At 42.5% G+C, this 19765-nt stretch overlaps 2 protein-coding genes, 1 non-coding gene and 1 pseudogene across 3 annotated transcripts; 1 reads left to right on the top strand and 3 right to left on the bottom strand.

Annotated features, from left to right (window-relative positions):
• Window positions 1–4441: 4441 nt before the first annotated feature.
• Window positions 4442–4513, bottom strand: trnag-ucc. Its single transcript has one exon. It is a non-coding gene; the product is annotated as a tRNA-Gly (tRNA).
• A 1173-nt stretch (window positions 4514–5686) lies between these two features.
• LOC121274565 lies at window positions 5687–6214 on the top strand (annotated as a pseudogene).
• A 237-nt stretch (window positions 6215–6451) lies between these two features.
• LOC121274522 (histone H2A-like) lies at window positions 6452–7205 on the bottom strand. The gene has a single exon (XM_041181862.1). It carries the CDS (start codon window positions 7101–7103, stop codon window positions 6660–6662), a length of 444 nt encoding a protein of 147 aa, XP_041037796.1. The 5' UTR covers window positions 7104–7205; the 3' UTR covers window positions 6452–6659.
• A 927-nt stretch (window positions 7206–8132) lies between these two features.
• Window positions 8133–8611, bottom strand: LOC121274553 (late histone H2B.L4-like). The gene has a single exon (XM_041181892.1). It carries the CDS (start codon window positions 8575–8577, stop codon window positions 8203–8205), a length of 375 nt encoding a protein of 124 aa, XP_041037826.1. The 5' UTR covers window positions 8578–8611; the 3' UTR covers window positions 8133–8202.
• Window positions 8612–19765: the final 11154 nt, after the last annotated feature.

Here is a 19765-nt window from a genome sequence, read left to right as displayed (position 1 = left end):
TGCTAATCGTCTTGACTGCTCAATATGACAGCCTTTTCCAAATTTTACCAATTCAGTGGAAAAACAAGGTAATATCGAATTCTCTTTGAATTTATTGTTGACACCTTTATGTCCACCCTATCACATTCCATCACTAATTCCTTATATTGAGCTGTTTCTGCAACACACACAGTTAATGTCATTGTATCAAAATCCTGGAACTCCCTCCCTCACAGCATGGTGGGTCTACCTACACCACAGGGACTGCAGCGGTCCAAGAAGGCAGCTCATCACCACCTTCTCAAGGTCACTTAGGAATGGACAATAAATGCTGGCCGAGCCAGCGAATCTCATATCCACTGAATTAATAAAAGAATGTTCCGCTCTGTTGCGATTCTCCGCTCTGGCCAGTAGATGTCAGAGCGACAGAACAGACAAGAACCGATCACATTTTATTGGACGGCGAAGGGGGGTATCCGGAATTACTAACGGTGGAGATGACATTTCATAATATTTTGTTATATCAAACAGTAGTTACAATGTTGTGCTGAAATCGTCAGACCGTTGTTTTGTATTTGAGAGTGAGATACATTCTTCTCTGCCCTTTTCTGGCCCATTTTGTGAACGTGGGGTTTATTATCTATGTCACTTACTGGTACTGTGTGAAACTGAGAGACATTCTGAACCTGTCAGTCTTGGTTACTGTATGTGAGTGTGGAGATGTTGTCAGCAGAACTGCCAGTGTGTTTGGATTTATTCTGTCACAGTCACTCTCGTGTACATTATATTTGTGTTATATTCCATTCCTAACTTTCATTTTCTGATACTGAGAGAGGTGGGTTACATTCTGAAACTGTCAGTGGAACTGTATGTGTGGAAGAATTTTGCTCTATTGGTCACCTGCTACTGAAAGTGAGTGCTGCACTCATTCTGTGTCTGTCATTCTCTGGTACAATGTACCTGTGTCATATTAAGAAGACACATTGCATTTTCTGGTACTGTATGAGCGTCGGGATACTTTTTAAAGTAGAACTGTAGGTGTACAAGTGTTTTGTTCTCAATCACCTTCTGGTAATGCAAATGAGTTTGGGACTCATTCTGAATCTCTTCATGGTGTGTGTGTGTGTTTAATCCTATCAGTCGGTACTACTGTATGTGAACGTGGAAATCATTCTGAATTTGAAGTCTTTGGTGCCCTTTTTTTATTCATTCATGGGATGTTAGCTTCGCTGGCTGGGACAGCAGTTATTGTCCATCCTTAGTTGCCCTTGAGAAGGTGGTGGTGAGCTACCTTTTTGGATCATTGCAGTGCATGTGGTGTAGGCACATCCCCAGTACTATTCGGAAGGGAGTTCCAGGATTTTGACCCAGTGACAGTGAAGGAAGAGCAATATATTTCCAAGTCGGGATTTTGAGTGTAGTATCCACTCTGTATCCGTTACATACATGTCAGACTCTCTTAACGTGTGTGAGCATAAGATTCATTACAGATCCATCAATGTTGTGATATTGTAAAGTAAGTGTGGGAATCATATGTTTCTTTCATTACTTGGTTCTGTTTGTGTGCATGAGATTCATTCTGTATCTGTCAGTGTGATTAATTTTACATCTGTCCATCTTTGGTATTATTAAAAATTCAATTATTAAAAATTCATGAGATTCAATTGGAATTGTCCAATCTTCGGTATTGTATGTGAAAGTAGAATTTACAGTGTGTGTGTTAGTGTGTGGTCTTCCATTTGTATCCTTCAGCATCTGTTACTCTATGTGATTCTTGGACTCTTTCTCAGTGGTACAATTGGTGTGTCATATTTCTTTAGTATCACTCAGATTCAGCCATTGTGAGTGAGTGCAGTGAACAGCCTGTATTTTTCAGCATCTGGCACTGAAAATGTGCTTGAGAATTATTCTCTGCTTCTGTGTGAGTGTGGGATTCATTATATAACCTTCAGTCTCTAGGACTAATTATAAGTTTGGATTCATTCCACATACATTTCCAGCCGAACAACAGGCCACTGATATGGTAGGTTTAAAGCAAACAATGTGTGTCATCTTTGGCTGAGTATTAAATCTCTGTCACTGTGAACACAATTGTGAAAGATAATGTATCCTTCAATCTGATCCTGGATTGGTCTGCAAGTGTAACTCCAGCTTGTACAAAAGGATTTGATATGTGGCATTCAGTCTGATTCTGAGTCAGAATTTCCACACAACTGCAAAATGGAGCTCAGTCCTGAATTGGTAAAGTATCTTTAATTTGACACTGTGTGAGGATTTAGAATTAGCATGGAGTTTATAGCTCAATTCATATCCATCAAATTAATATTGTATCTCAGTTTCATAATCAGGGTGAGTTTTAACTAGAGTCTGAGTTTGTATCTCAGGTTATACTCACTTTCAGAATATCTCAAACTGATAATAATTGAGATTTGGATTTGCATCTAATGTATGTGTCAGGACACAATGTGAGAATTAATACTGCAATTTATAAACTAATGATGTGTGTAAATATTGGACCGGTGCTTAACATGAATCTCAGTGTACATTATTAAGGTTAAGACTGGAAACTTGAAACATATATCAGTTTTATTTGACATTTAGTTTGTAGCTGAGGCTACATTGTGGGATTGGCCTGGTTAAAATTGGATCATGGGTGAGAATTTGGACTACCCGTCTGTGCTACTGAGTCGAGGTAACATTGGAACAACATCTATCTCTCCTGCACTATTTGACTGATGGATGGAAAGTGTGACTCTGGAACTATTTCTGCTGTCTGAGACTGTGAAATTGATGACCTGTCTGTGTCTCTGCGTTCTGTCAGTGATAATTTACGGACTGTGTGGGAGGAGCTGGCGGGAATCTTCATTCCAGCTTGGCTGGAGGAAACACCACATTTATTCTGGTTCCTTCAATTATTTGCCTGTTGGAAAAAAATATATTTTAGGGCTCAAGTACAGGTGAGGTAGAAAATACAGATTCCATCAGTTTAACCTGTATAAATAATCATTATGAATGGTTTGAGAGGCTTTATCCAGGCTCTAGCTCTGATTGGTCAGTCCATTCTCAATCCTAATCTTCAACCAATCGGAGAGCCAGGTAACAGGAATTGGAAGTGCCGATTGGTTTATATTTTCAAATTCGAAAAGCCCGCCAATTTGTGGGGGAACAAAGTACCGAACGCCTTAATTTCCAGGCAACAATTTTAATCTCACACTTTAGGAGCTGTAATATTGTATTTTGCGTCACAGAATCCTGGCACTATTTTAGGAATAGATTAAACGTGTCAATCTCTTATTTGTAACCGGCGGTAACAAAGCAGCGATTTAAAACAGAGCCAAACTCAGCTCACTGGAAACGCAATAACATAGGTTACCAATCGACTCCTTCACACAGGCTTCATCGGGACAGAGAGAAACGGCTGATTTCTGACCCTCTCCCCTGAAAGCGGCCGGGAATGTTACAATCGGAAGAGCGGAGCGCTCCAGCAGCCACACGCTCAGCATAGCTGCTCTTTCTCAGGAGCCTGTGAACACGGCCCGCGGGGAGCTGCAGTCCAGCCCGGGAGGAGCGAGACTTGGCTTTGGCTTTGTCCTGGGCTTTACCGCCTGTCTTTCTACAATCTTACACACACTTACACCACGAATGAAGAATTCCTCCCGCACTCACCCTTCCCCAATCTTCTGGGGAATGCAGTCGGCCATTTCTGAAAGGTCAGTGTTCGGAATCTCATTGGGTGGCTTTTGTAACCAATCAGAGAGCAGCTTATTTCACCAACCAACAAACATCAAAAAGAAAAAAATAAAATACTGCGGATGCTGGAAATCCAGACAAAAACAAAAATACCTGGATAAACTCAGCAGGTCTGACAGCATCTGCGGAGGGGAATACAGAGTGTTCTGATGAAGAGTCATACGGACTCGAAACGTCAACTGTATTCCCCTCCGCAGATGCTGTCAGATCTGCTGAGTTTTTCCAAGATCAAAAAGAAAATGGACCGCAGATTGACTGAGCCAAACTGGCAGGGCTGAAACAGGTTTACAAATTGAACATTAGCGTCAATGTATTTGAGTGTGGCTGAAAAAAGAGACATGTCAAAACTTTTCCTTCTGCACTCAACAGGACACTCCCAAGAAAACCAATATAAGGGGAAGACAACAATTTATACTGATAGAGAATATACTTCAGGGTGGAAAGTGTCGGTCTCAGGCACGGTCATGAGCTTGTGTGATACACAGCGGAAATGATCTGATCAGGGTAGCCATTACCCTGCAGGATGCCTTTGATGAGCCCGATTTCAGCATCAAGTTTGCTGATGGTGAGCAAATGGCTCGGGTCCTATTTACAAAGTTGCCGATAAGACCAATCTTACAGAGCGGGGAACTGTAAGAACCCCAACGCATATTTTAGCCAGTGTAGAGAATTATGGTCTAACCACGGATTAGGCTGAAAAATAACTCACTACTGCGATGGCCGGGAATCGAACCCGGGTCAACTGCTTGGAAGGCAGCTATGCTCACCACTATACCACCATCGCACATTTCTTTAAATTACAGTCAGCCTTTATAGTACCGCAAAGCACACTATATTTTTGGCATCTTGTTTCTGAATGACAAACTGTTTTGCAATAATTCTCACCATGTTTAGGTTGTTTCACACTCATTTAAAATGTCCCCAAAGAAGTTACCTCTTTGCACGTCTCACGTTCAGCCAGCAGACGGCACCAGTCCACAATAAATTGGCTCCTGCTCTTTCTGTGGACACATCGAGACAGGAAAAGGTCTGTTGCTGCCCGGGGAACGGGCCGTGAAAGAGACAAAGATAGTGACCAACTACAACGGCTCCATGTAGATATCCACAAAGTACAGAACAATAGAATAATGCAACTTATCCTGGAAGGGATGATGAAGTTCTGTCTGAAATAACTCGACCAACACCGCCCTTAAAATAATTGATTTGCTGTCACTAATTCAATACCAACGTTTTAAATTTCAGCCGGTATTCATTTCCAGTTCTTAGACAGACACTTTCACTGACCGGTTCAATCTTTGCAAATCTTTTCGAATTCCCGCTGAATAAACTAAATTACAGGCCCGTAATCCGATGTTATCTTGTTCTTAGTCCCATTTACTTGTTACACATGCAGACTAACTGGTTTAGAGGCTTGTCTGTTTGTGACCTTAGTTCTCCTTCTCTGCCTGCTCCTCATACCTCTTGACTGCCTTGTAGATTACAAATCTCTCAAACTCAACCTTGGCCAAACCCCGCGTCACAACTCAAACCCAAACACATTATATTCTCCAATTCAGCTGGAAAGGTGTTAGTAAAAGTCTCAATGCTTCTGGGAGGGAGTTGTGTGTTAATGGAATAGAAGCTGTTCTAGAAATGGAAGCAGACTGTTTGTCTGGTTGTAGAAGCGACGGAATTAGGCGGGATATTGCTGACAGAACTGGATGTAAAAGATCCGAGTTTCTAACTATAGATAAACAAGATGTTCCATTGAGTAAAATTTGTTTCGAGCGCCCTGTTCACTAATGGTGCCCAGAATTCGAAAACAAATCAGTTCGAACAGGCAGGAGGCGGAGCCTCTTTTCTGTCTGTCACTCAGTCTCCTCCCCGCGCCGACTCTCACTCTCTGCCCCTTTCTCAGTCAGGTCGGGGCGGCCTATATAAAAGAGGAACTTGAAGCAGCTCGCCTCTCATACTCTGCAGTGATCTGAGCGAAGAATCGTCATGTCTGGCAGAGGGAAAGGAGGCAAAGGACTGGGGAAAGGCGGAGCAAAGCGGCATCGCAAAGTGCTTCGTGATAATATCCAGGGCATCACCAAACCAGCAATCCGCCGCCTTGCTCGCCGTGGCGGTGTCAAGCGGATCTCGGGTTTGATCTATGAGGAGACTCGCGGGGTGCTGAAAGTTTCCTGGAGAATGTGATCAGGGATGCAGTCACCTATACTGAACACGCCAAACGCAAGACGGTCACTGCCATGGATGTGGTGTACGCTCTGAAACGCCAGGGCCGCACTCTCTATGGATTCGGCGGCTGAACAACCCGACCTTTTCTACCAAACACAACAAAGGCTCTTTTAAGAGCCAACCAAAACGTCACATTAAGAGCACTGACTTGAATGGGAGAGAAATCTAAACTGTAACTGAATGAAAAGCAGCTTTAGCATAATTTCATTTTTTTTTCTGTCACTAGCATAATATAATTTTTTTTCTGTCACTAGTTAATTTATTAACGAACGACTCAATCCATTTTCTCTTAAATACCTATTGAACCGTGACATGAATGAAACCCATACAGTTCATGATGTTTTGTGTGAGAGCCGGAACTGTCGTTAGTCACGGTGATTTCGCCCATCAGTAGAAATTTTCTATCCGCCTGTTAAAAACAGATCGGGTAATGAATGCGAATTGAAACCGGACTGAAAGGCATGTAGAGCGAAAATGATTTTTCTCTGGTTTTATACTGGTGTCTTTTGCAGCGAAGCTCGTATTTTTAATGAAAATGCTGGAAAATTTCAGGTTTGACAGCAACTGTGTGGAAACAGTTACCGTTCCGAATCGGCATGACGCTTCTTCAGACAGAATGAAATGAGATCAGACAGTGAGCAGCCCTTTCACAGAGTCTGTAAGTGGCTCTGAAAAGAGCCTCTGGGTTATTAGATTGAAGAATGTCCGCTTCACTTGGTCTTCGAGCCCGCAGCGGCGCTGGTTTTCTTGGGCAGCAGCACGGCCTGGATATTAGGCAGCACCCCGCCCTGAGCGATGGTCACCCCTCCCAGCAGCTTGTTGAGCTCCTCGTCGTTGCGGACGGCCAGCTGCAGGTGTCTGGGGATGATGCGGGTCTTCTTGTTGTCCCGGGCCGCGTTACCGGCCAGCTCGAGGATTTCAGCCGTCAGATACTCCAGCACAGCTGCCAGATAGACCGGGGCTCCGGCACCCACACGCTCAGCATAGTTGCCCTTTCTCAGGAGCCTGTGAACACGGCCCACCGGGAACTGCAGTCCGGCCCGGGAGGAGCGAGACTTGGCCTTGGATCGAACTTTCCCGCCGGTCTTTCCTCTTCCAGACATTTCCACAATCTCACAAACACTTTCACAGAGAATGAGGAAATGCGCTCGCATTCGCTTCTCTTATATCTTCGGGATGAATGGTGCTGCGGGCATTGCTGATTGGTCACTTTGTGCTGCGTCTCAATGTTCATATCACCAATCAGATATCTACTGAACTCACCAATCCGGAGACTCCACTGAGTGAGGGCGGAAAATGACGGCGCCAAATTGCAACCGATTTTTTTTTCAAATTTTCAAAGCCCGCCCAAATTTGTAAAAAAAACGGACAGAACATAGTGTTAATTGGAAATATGTAATTCAGTATTTAGTATAGCAATGATAGATTTACTTAATTTCACTCTCCCTTTCTCTGTTCTACAAATCATCTCTATTTGTGTGTTTCTGATTTTCAGTCTGGGTTTATCTGAACCTGAAAACAAGCCGAAAATAACGGCTCGAAATTTACGCATTTCTATATCGAAAAGGTGGCCGATAGATTTATAAAACAAGAAATACATTTCATGTAGAAAGTGAACTCGGTCTGACGACAAAGTTTTAAAATTACCCGTCCCTGATGGGACTATTTCACATTTTATCCCAAGTTCCAGATTCGCTTTTGTAATACGGGATCTATTCGGGGTTAATTTCCATCCTTTATGAAACCCTTTAAAGAGCCGGCAAAGTCTCATTGACATCGTTCTACAAACGGACGGTATATTGTAGATATTCGTGAGAGTCAAAAGCGAACATGTCTGGTGTAAATTTGCCAGCGTTGAGACTGAAGTTTCCGACACAACCGGGGCTGATAATAATGGATGAGTTCATTTCCTGAGACCAAACTGGAAACTGACGGATTTGCGTTCTATTCTCTCCCTCTCTAAAACCAGGCAAAGGGGCCGGATATGAACGTGTCTGAGAACAAAGCGCAGAGGGTGAGCGGGCAGACATTCATTTATGGGGCATTATTATCAGGACTTTAGAATTGAGCGAGTGATAAATCTACATTAGCCCGAATGAGGAAAATAACATGAGAATAACATAGTTTGGAATGTTCAAATTTAAAACATGACAAAGTAAAACTTGAGATGATATAGCTTTTTCAGAGAGATTGTGGGTGGCTCTTAAAAGAGCCGTTGTGTTGTGAATGTGTTTTTCAGTCCGTTGTGGGGTTTTACTTGGAGCTGGTGTACTTGGTCACCGCCTTTGTCCCTTCCGACACGGCGTGCTTGGCCAGTTCCCCGGGCAGCAGCAGGCGCACGGCGGTCTGGATCTCCCGGGAGCTGATGGTGCTGCGCTTGTTGTAATGGGCCAGGCGGGAAGCCTCACCCGCGATGCGCTCGAAAATATCGCTCACGAACGAGTTCATGATGCTCATGGCCTTGGAGGAGATGCCGGTGTCGGGGTGAACCTGCTTCATCACTTTGTAGATGTAGATGGCGTAACTCTCCTTCCTCGACTTTCGCCGCTTCTTGCCGCCCTTTGCTACCGGTTTCTTTAAGGCTTTCTTGCCTCCCTTCTTGGGAACTGGTTTCTTCTCATCAACCATCGTCACTTTCAGACACAGAAATAAACCAAACCCCTTCCGAGCGCCGATTAAATAGACAGTCTCCCAGATCTATGCTAATGAAGGATTGAAGGACCGTGATTCTGATTGGACATTTTTACAAATTATAACAGCCTATTCTTGTGTATTGTTCTGATTGGTGTCTACAAATATCCAAAGAGATTTTGACTTCTCCACCAATCATTAGCCCATTTACTGCAACCAGGCAACATATTCTACAAGGTTTCTCTCCAGCCAGAGTTTCTCAGTGTGTAAAGATATATTGGGAAGTGTTGCCTGGCTGTCAGTGCGAGGGACTGTCCGGGAATGCAGGATTCCTTCTGGTACTCTGACGTTCTGCTAATGTTTGCGACTTACTCGGATACTGTGTGAGGTAGGGGGATAGAGTACAGGGGCTGCATTCTGTTCTTGAAGCTGTGGTACAGTGTGTGTCTGATGTGTCATGTGCTTGTCAGTTTATGGAACTGGAAATTAAATTCGCTCATGAGTTTCTCAGTTTATGGAACTGGAAATGAGATTCACTCATGAGTTTCTCAGTTTCTGGCGCTGTAAATCAGTGGCATTGATTGTATATATTTCAGTCTGTGCTGCTCTCCGAGTGTGCAATTCGCATTCACTCCCAGAACCCGGTCTGTGTTTGAGAATAATGGACATGCCAACATCTGATCCGCAATCAGAGTGTAGAATTCAGTCTGTATCTGTCAGTTTCTGGTATTGAATAGGAATGTGAGAGTCATTGTCAACATCTGGGAATCTTTGAAACATATTCTGCATCTGTTTATCTTCACTGCTGTATGTGAGAGTGGAATTACTTTGGTTAATTCTGGTACTAACATAGTTAGGACCATACGAACCAGGAGCAGGAGTCGGCCCTTCAGTCACTCGAGCCTGCTCCGTCATTCAATGAGATCATGGCGAAGGGATAGGCAGTGGCAGATATTTAAAGGGATATCTCAGAATTCATGGAATTTTTCGCTCTGATTGGAATGTGTATGTTCTCAGGGGAGGGCCCGCCGTCCATGATTTACTGAGAAAATTAGAGACAGAATCAAAGTTAAAGGAAAAGGGTATAATTATGTATCGGAAGATTGGAAAGAATAAAAAGAACAGCAAGGAAACATATTAATGAGGAGGGAAAAAATAAGAGTATGAGAGAAAGCTAGCTAGTAATATAAAGACGGATGGGAGGAATTTCTACAGATATTTAAGTAAGAAAATAGTTAACAAAGTGAGCTTTGGTCCTATGGAAAGTGCGTCTGCAGAATTGAAAATAGAAAGTAGGGAGATGGCGGATGAATGGAACAGTTATTTTGCTTCGGTCTTCACGATAGACGACACAAGTAATCTCCTGGAAAGAGCTGTAAATCAGGAAATGGAGGAAATTCCTGTCAATCAGGAGGAGGAACTCGGGGAAAATTACCTGGGAAGTGGTATTGAGGAAATTGGAAGAAGTGGCTAGTGAGATAGTTGATGCATTTGTTTTAATTTTCCCAGAATTCCCCAGATTTGGGGAAGTTTCAATTAGATTGAAAAATAGCAAATGTAACTCCTTTATTCAAAAAGGGAGGGAGACAGAAAGCAGAAAACTAGAGGCCAGTTAGCTGAACATCTGTCATAAGGAAAATATTAGAAGCTATTATTAAAGATGCTATAGCAGGGCACTTTCAAAAAAATCAAGGCAATCAGGCAGAGTCAACATGGTTTTGTGAAAGGAAAATCATGTTTAACCAATTTTTGGAGTTCTTTGAAGGAGTCACATGTGCTGTGGATAAAGGGTAACAGATGGATATACTGTACATAAATTTCCAGAAGGCATTTGATAAATCACCACATCAAAGGTTACTGCGGAAAATAAAAGCTCACAGTGTTGGGGCTAACATATTGGCATGGATAGAAGATTGGTGAGCGTTAGCATAAATGGGTCCTTTTTTGGTTAGCAGGATGTGACGAGTGGTGTGCCAGAGGGATCAGTGCTGGGCCCTCAACATTTTACAATTTATGTAAATTATTTGGATTAAGAGACTGAAGCAATGGCTAATAAATCTGATAACACAAAACTAGGTAGGAAAGTAAATTGTGAAGAGGACATAAGGAGGCTACAAAGGGACATAGCTCGATTAAGTGAGTGGGCAAAACTCTGGCAAACGGAGCATAATGTGGGAAATGGTGAGAAATTACATAGCTCTGAGGTTCAGAGGGATTTGCATGAACCAGATAAGGGTAGTATGCAGGTACAGTAGAATACTGTTTATTATGAGGGGAATTGATTACAAAAATAGAGATGTTCTGCATCAGTTGTACAGGGCATTGGTGAGACCACATCTGGAGTACTGTGTACAGGACTGGACTCCTTATTTAAGGAAAGATTTATATGTGCTAGAAGCAGTTCAGAGAAGATTTACCGGACTAATACCAGGAATGGACGCGTTGTCTTATGAAGAAAGATTGGACGGGTTATCCTATCTTTGTGACTGGAATTTAGAAGAGTAAGAGGCGACTAGATTCAAACCTTCAAGATCCTGAGGGGTCTTAACAGGGTTGGGGTGGAGAGGCTGTTTCCTCTTGAGGTGAAATCTAGAACTAGGGGGTCACTGTTTAAAAATAAGGGGTTGCTCATTTAAGAGAGGGATGAGAAGATTTTTTTTTTCTCTCTGGTTGCAGTGAATGTTGAAACTCTCTTATTCAAAAGGCAGTGGAAGCAGAGTCTTTGAATATTTTGAAGGTAGAGCTAGATCGAGTTTTGATTAGCGAGGGGGGGTGAAAGGCTATCGGGGGCAGACAGGAAGGTGGAGTTGAGGTTTACTTTTGCAAGCTCTGCTTTCTTGCCCTCACTTAAGTTTAAAATACTCATCATGGATGCACTCGTTTCTGCCTCAAAATGAATGTAAAATTCAGTCATATTATGAATGCTGCTACCTAGGGGTGCCTACACTATGAGGGTATCAATTAATCCGGTCTCGTTGCTCAATACCAGGTCTAGTATAGCTTGCTCCCTGGTTGGCTCCAGAATGAGCTGTCCTAATAAACTATCCCGAAAACATTCTATGAACTCCTCACCTATACAACCTTTGCCCATCTGATTTTCCAGTCTATATGTAGATTAAAATCCCCCATGATTATCGCTGTACCTGTCTGACAAGCTTCCATGATCTCTTCTATTATACTCTGTCCTACGTGTAATTAAATACGAACCTGTACATCACTCCCACGGTGACTTCTTGCCTTTACCATTTCTCATCTCAACCCAAACCACTTCTACATCCTGGTTTCTAAAACTTAGGTCATCCCTCTCTAATGTGCCAGTACCATCATTAATTAACAGAGCCACCTCTATACCTTTTCCTGACTTTGTGTCATTCCTAAATGTCAAAAACCCTTCATTACTCAGGTCTCAATCTATGTCATCCTGTAGCCATGCCCCTGTACTAGCTATGAGATTGTACTTATTGATTTATATTTGCACTATTAGTTCATCTGTTATGTTTCAAGTGCTACATGCGTTTAGATACAGAGCCTTTAGTTTTGTTCTTCCATTGCTTTTGCAGCATCTAGCCTTATCTGCTGATTTACTCTTAGATTTGTACTATTTGTCCCTTCCTGTCATGGTCTGTTTACCATTTCCCATGTTAATACCTTTCTTTCTTGCCTTGTCTCTACTCTTTGGAAATATGATCCCTTGCCCCCACTATTCAGTCTGAAACCCTTACTACTTCCCTAGTATGCGACTTAAGAGAGGGAACCAGCCCCAGCACAGTTCAGGAGTAGAACATCCCAATGGTACAGGTTCTCAAAACTGGTGCCAGTGCCCCATGAACTAGAAACCACTTCTCCCACACCAGCCTTTGAGCCACGCATTCATTTCTCTAATCTGATTTGTCCAATGCCAATTTACACATGGCTCAGGTAATAATCTTTTGAGCTTCTGTTTCTTAATTTTGTGCTGAACTCCTCATACTGACTATGCAGAGCTTCCTTCCTCCTGCCTATGTTGTTGGTACTTAAATGGACCATGACTACTGGATCATCTACCTCCCACTGCAAGTTGCTGTCCAGCCCTGAGCAGATGTCCCGAACCCTGGCACCAGGCAGGCAACAGAGCCGTCTGGACTCTCGCTTTTTGTTATAGAGAACAGTGCCAATCCCACTCAATATTCTGCCCAATACTACCACTACATTCCTTTTTGTTCCCCCAACTTGAATGGCTTCCTGTACCACCGTGCCATGATCAGTTTGCTCATCTATCCTGCAGCCACTGCCCTCATCGAAACAAGCTGGGAGAACATCAAACCTATTGGACCATTGCAGAGGCTCACACTCCTGCCCGTTGGGTCCCATTACCTGCCTCATTCACAGTCACACCCTGCTATCCCTGACCAAATCAGAAGACCCTACTCTAAATGGTGTGACTGCCTCCTGGTATAAAACGTCAAGCTAAGTTCCCCTCTCCCTGGTGTGTCACAGAGTCTGCAGCTCAGCCTCCAGCTCAATGACTCTGAGCCAAAGTTCCTCAAGCCACCAACACTTAGACATTTGCTCTGGATCATAATGTTATCCAGAAGTTCCCACATGCTGCAGCCTGAACATGTTACCTGTTATACCATCCTTAATGTGTTTTCAATAATTACTTAATGATATTATTCAGTTATTCTTATATATTTATTAACTTTACCACAAATGTGTGTACTATTTTAAACCTTGGGGATAGAATAGCCCTTACCCACTTACCAGATACTCACCAAACAGCTAACTCCTTACTCTGTAGTAGAACAAGGACCAATTCCTATGGGGTGAGAAGCATAGAAGAAGGAAACATTTACCTGCTTTCCTCCCCCCAACCCTTCTCTGAGCTCCCCTCTCACCAAGCTCCAAGTCTTCACACGGTTAGCTCAGCTGCGCTCAGTTTGCCTTGGCTGCACTAAAGAACCCTGAATTTATTGTAACCAGATTGAACTAGTTTGCTAATGAACTACTCAACTCCTACAGCTGAGAGTGAGTTTCCTCTGTCTAAACTGCAAGAAAGAAATAATTGAGCCTGCTTACACAGTACTTTCCAGTTACTGTTAATTACAAACTAAATTAGGTTTCAAGAGCAAAATTTAAGAACAAAATTAGCACTTTCACCTCCCCCTCATGAAACTTCAAGTCTTTATTCAGCTAGATCAGCTGCACTCTGTTTGGTACTGTATGTGAGAGTGGGATTAATTCTGTCAGGTGGTGGTATTGTATGGGAGAGTAGGATTAATTTGGCAAGTCAGTGGTACTGTGTGTGAGAGTGGGGTTGATTTTGTTTCTGTTAGGCTCTGGTACTCTGTGTGAGTGTTAGATACATTCTGTAACTCTCAATCCCTGATCTGGTGCATGACTGTGGGATTAGTTCTGTACTTATGAAACCTTATTTCTGAACATGTGTTCATGAATGTTGTGTGTGTAAATCTGTGGCACTCTGTGAATGTCAGATTCTTTCTCCATCTCTTCATCTTTGGGACTGCTTGAGATTCATTCTGTACCTATCATTCACTTGTACTCTGTGAAATGTGATTCATTCTGCCTTTGTCTATCTCTGGTACTGTAAATGGGTGTGTGATTTACTCTGCATCTGTGTATCTCTGATGTTGTCAGTGCCTTGGGCTTCAATCTGTATTTGTCAGTGCCTGGTAGCATGTTGGATTTGCTGAGCACTTCACAGTGTCTGGTTTATTCTGTCACTCTCAATCTTTGATGTTGCTTGTGACTCTGGGATTAATTCTGTATCTATATCCAATAGTTATCTCAGGCATGGTGTTGGAAATGATTTAACATCTTAACACCTTTCAGGAAGTAAAACTACCATCCCAATCCTTACCCAGTCTGGTTTATATATGATCTCAGAACAAACCACAGTGATCAGCTTATCTCTGAACTGCCATCTACAATGTCCAAGTAAACCATTCAGTTCTATTCAAGAAGGCCACTCACCAATATTTTCTCCAGGGCAATTAGTAATGGGCCCACATCCGGTGATTTAATAGAAGAAAGCTCACATCTCCAGCAGCCACCAGTAATCACTGACCCTCTAGATGTTTGTCAGAACTGGGTCTACCTGAAAATTTCACCACTGTTCAAATATTAGTGTCCCATTCCTTCATTTCAACAAAACAACAAAGGATTGTCAACTGAACTTTAAACCTGTAATTATGTGACCTCATGGTGTGAATGAGGAGTCTCACTAATGAATAGTGCAAAATGGAAGTCTGGATGTAAATTAAATTCAATGGTTGTAAATCAGGTAGCGTTTGTGTGTGAACCTGTCATTTACATCCTGGACAGATCAGGCTTCTTGCTGGGATTGTGAACTTGGAAAATGAGGTTCTAAACCAAGCAAACCACAGTAGATCCCTTGTAAAGGGTAATAGAGAAGAGAATGGGAGCTGACTGTAGTGGGGTGGATCCCATGATAAAACTGAAGGTTTATCATGCTGCTTTGTAACAGTTTTGTCGACAGAAGCTGATGCTGAATTATCCCTATTGTGGTTGAAACCCATTAGTAATTAGCATTGGCTGAGGCAGTTAACCCTGGGAAGCATTCATTTTCAGTGAATATGACTGATGCCTGAGAAAGCAACCAATTCTGCACAAGTGGATAGATTATTTGAGCTAGATAAGCAGGAGAGACATAGAAAAAGGAGAAATGAACAAAAAAATAAGTGTTAAAGTAAGTCAAAGGGAGGAACAAGTTATACTGTGTGAGAAAAGGGGTGCTGATTGGTTAGCAAGTAAACTGCAATTGCTTGAGGAGTTGCCACGCAGCATTCACCAGGAAGCTATAGTCCCACATGTTTTTGTTTAATTCAACATATGCACAATGTCTGGATATGTTCGTTTTGCCTACAGATAACAGGGCCCTGCGCATGAATATATGTAGCCTCCAGCATGTGTAAGTGAGCCACATTGTGAAGAATAAGGAACTTCAGTTACTTAGTTGGTGAAGCTGTGACCATTTTCCTCAGAGGAGTGATGATTGAGAGGAAAGGATAGAGGTATTCAAAATTATGAAGAGTCTGGACACAATAGATAGAAAAAAGCTGTTCCCACTACTGGATGGATCAAAGACCAGAGGGCACAGATTTAAAGACATTGACAGAAGCAATGGATTCGTGTGGAGAAACTTTTACATGCAGTGAGTGGTTAAGATCTCAGATTTGGAGCCTGATACTGCTGGAGGAAGATGCAAATAAGGCATTCAGGAGAGAATTGGATTATTATCTGAAAAGTAAGAGTGTGCAGGGTTGTGGGCAGAAGGTGGGGGAATGGCACTAGATGTATTACCTATTTGGAGAATCAAGACAGAGTCAATGGGCCAAACCTCCTTTGTGCTGACAGTAATACTGTAGATGTGTGTGCAAGTGTGGGTGTGCTTGATTATGTTGATTATCCTTCTGTCAAACTCCGGTGCTGCATGTGAATGTGGAATTCATTCTGTGACTGTCAGGACCTGCTACCGAATCTGAATGTGGGATTATCTAGATTATGTTAACATAGTTCTGCAGTCCTGTATGCAGATTAGAGGATCAGTCTAGAAATACCATTTTTAAATTGTGTGTCTGTGTTATTTTGTGTGAATTTGTAATTATTCCTGACTTTCAGTGGGTGCCACATGTGTGTCAAATTAATTAGTGTCATTCAGCCTCAGGTATTGTGGGTGAGTGTACCGAGAGTCTGAATCTGTCAGTGCCTGGTAATGGACATGTGCTCAATAATGATTCGGAATCTGTCATTCTTGCTACTCTGGACAGTGTGAGATTCATTACATAACTTTCAGTCTCTTGGACTGTTTACCAATCTAGATTCATTTTGTGTTGAAATTTCAGTACAGCAATCGGCCATTGACATTGTCGGTTCAATCAATGGAATAATTGCAAGTTTTGTCTCATATTAAATCCCATTCTGTGTAACTTTTTGATGTGAATCTCCATTGTTATGCAAGTGGAACTCAGTTAACTGTTCAAATTAACGCTGTGTCATTCAATCTGTTTCTGAGTGAGAATTTTAAACTTGGCTGTTGAGCTCAGTTTGCACTGTGTTGTAGGAGTTTTTTGGAGTGGTATGTTATTTGTATCTCATTCTGTACCAATCAATTTGATATGTATCTTTTAGTTTAATAATGTGGGTGAGTTACAAACTGGAATCTGAGGTTGTATCTTTCAGTTCTATCTGGTAGTAATGTAATTGCAGATAAGACTGATTCCCTAATCAGTGCTGTCACCCCACCTCCTCTTTATCCTTTTCTATCTTTTTCTGAACACTGTATTTCTGAATATTCAGCACCCAGTCCTTGATCCTTTTAAACCACGTTTCTTTCATTGCCACCACATCATATTCCCACATTGTCATTTGTCCTTCCAGCTCATCAGTCTCATTTATCACATACTTGCATTGTAAACCAGTCTTTGCATTCCTCATAGTGCTTCTTAATCTGTCCTTATCTAATATGGCATTGCTTCCTTCTCCAGTATTATCCATCCCTCTCCCTCCCCTCTGTCATTATTCTTTTCTGGTACATCTCTAAGCCGGTGTCCAAAGCCCTGCCAATTTAGATTAAATCTTCACCAACCAGGTAGTGAACCATAAACTAAAATTGAACTTGGCGCCCGTGCATGCAGAGTACAATGGATCAGAACTCCACCAAGTCAGCCTCTTGGCCACCTCTGCTCCCTGTGAGTGACAATGTACTTACTGTGTGTGAGGAGCTGACTGCACTTCCCCTTGTGTTGTAGAATCACATCATCTATTCTGCTGCTTTCAAGTATTTGCCTATCGGAAGAAAAAAAGTGTTTATTATAATTTATGGAGAAGTGAGATTAAAAATTCAAAGAAACAAAAACAACTATTCAATTAATAATCATTCCGAACAACCGCAAAGTCAGAGGTTCAAGAAGGCAGCTCACCACCACCTTGCCAAGGGCAACTCGGGATGGGCAATAAATGCTGGCCCAGCCAGTGAAGCCCACATCCCATGAATGAATAACAAAAAGATAAGACAAACAGAGTCAGTGTCTGAATCCACTGCAGTCCTGCGGCACTCAGCTGCTAAAGACCAGGGACTTTGTTCCTGTTACAACAATTTCCTGCCATCCAGAAACAATCCACTGCTCCAGGAGTGGGACTGAGTGACGGAGCAGGGACTATTGTGTAGGTCAGATTTCTAATTGCCGCTCCCATGGACTAACCGTTCAAGTGAAAGCAAACAGCCGCTGTTTAAAATGTGTCTCTGCATTAGCGGCTGTTTTAAACCATCTTCTTCCACTCACAGGCAGTGCTGGGGAGGGCAGCGTGCATGCGCAGAATGATGCACACATCTGGAAACACAAACATTGAAAATTTCCAGCACAGAACGAGGCCATTCGGCCCACTGTGTCGACACCAGCCCCCAAATGTTTTGATCCAGCCTCACATCACTTTCTGGCTCTTTTTCCGTGAGTCCTGTAGGTTCCAGCAGCCCAGTGCAGATCCAAGTGTTTGTTAAAGGCAGTGATGAGCTGCCCTCCCCAGCTCTGCCTGGGACTGGAAGAAGATGGTTTCAAACAGCCGCCAATAGAGAGATCCTGCTCCCAGGGGAAGGGAACAAACAGCAGCCTCCTGGGAGGAGGGAGACAGAATGGCAAGAAGCTGTTATTGAAAATCATTGCTGCTTTCTCTCGCCTAAACAACAATGAACATTTCTGGTTTAGTTCCAACCACCTCGGTTTGTTGATATTGGACAGTGAGGAGTGGGAACAGAGCCGGACAGTCAGGGTGTGGGGAGTCAGACAAAGAGCAGCTATTGCAGGCACAAGGTGAGAACTAAGACGAACACATTTCTTTAGCAGTGACTGGTGTCGGTTGAATGGTTAACCCAATGGGAACAATGAATCAAAATCCAACCTGAACAAATGTCCCTGTTCCACCAGCAGTGCAGGGTTTCAGTTGTACCTGCATCTAACTGACAATTGACAATGTTTGTATTGCTGCAGTTTCTTTGTGGCTGTTCATTATTATTATGTACTGAGAGCCTTTGTATTTTCTACCTCACCTGTATTTGTTGTAATCCAAGCACTCTTTTCTACAGGGAAATTATTGACGGGACCAGAATAAATGTGATGTTTCCTCCACCCGAGTGACAGTGATCAGTGCAGACAGCTCCTCACACACAGTTTGTACGGTCTCACTCAGAGTGCATCAGCTCCACAGTCTCAGACAGCAGAACTGGTTCCAGAGGTACATTTTCAAATCAACAATCAAACAGAGCAGGAGAGACAGATATTGTTTCCATGTCAACTAACTCAAAACCACTGACAGGTAGATACATAAATCACACTCCAAATTCTCACCCACTATCAGATTATCTATGTGTCAGTTCTACCTTGTGCAAGAGTTTGCTGTAATTAAATTAAATATCAAGAAAGAACTGAAAGATGGTATAACCTCAGCTGCAAACTCAGGTTCCAGTTTGAAACTCACCAAACTATTAACCTCAAGGATACAATAACAATTTGATTAGTACACACTGAGATAGGGACCACATATCGTTCCAAAAACCTCAGAGTATCAGAATAGTAGGTACTGTATGCATTCTCACAGAGCGAACTGAGCACAACGGGCAAGTTTAGAGTGATCCTCAACTACGAGTCCTAATTTTGAGAAATAATCTCCTGTATGGGACCTTATCAAATTGCTGAGCAAAATTACACACACCCTCAGATTGCAAGGCACTGTGTCACCAAAACAAAAGTAGAACCTTAAATACAGATTAAATGACAAAGAGAACAGGCAAAAGCACCTGATTGTAAGTTAATGCATGAATCCCAACATTGTACCCAGACTGCAGACTGAACAATGCATTACGTATCACTCCCTAAATCTCAGAGCCTCTACAATCTGGATTAAGCTGATTTTACAATGTTATACATTTCCCCTATACAGACATTCAGAATTGTGTTGACAGAGATGGAATTCTAATCCAAAACTCTGACATAATATCTGATTAATACCCACAGCTATTAACTCCTGTTGAAACACATTTTATATTAAACATAAGTCAGGCTTACACTCATAATATATAGAATAGAATCTCGCAATTGTTACAGCAGAGGGAGGCCATTCGGCCCATAGTATCTGTGTCAGCTCTCTGCAAGAGCAGCTGAGCTGATCCCAC

This window comes from Carcharodon carcharias (genome assembly GCF_017639515.1).
Source record: "Carcharodon carcharias isolate sCarCar2 chromosome 37 unlocalized genomic scaffold, sCarCar2.pri SUPER_37_unloc_1, whole genome shotgun sequence".
NCBI classification, from domain to species: Eukaryota; Metazoa; Chordata; class Chondrichthyes; order Lamniformes; family Lamnidae; genus Carcharodon; species Carcharodon carcharias.
Note: the sequence above shows the minus strand (reverse complement) of the source record. Positions and strands in the feature narration are given on the sequence as shown.

Coding starts and splice junctions, on each gene's coding strand:
- LOC121274522 (XM_041181862.1), bottom strand. CDS start 7,103: ATGCGAGCGCATTTCCTCATTCTCTGTGAAAGTGTTTGTGAGATTGTG.
- LOC121274553 (XM_041181892.1), bottom strand. CDS start 8,577: ATGGTTGATGAGAAGAAACCAGTTCCCAAGAAGGGAGGCAAGAAAGCC.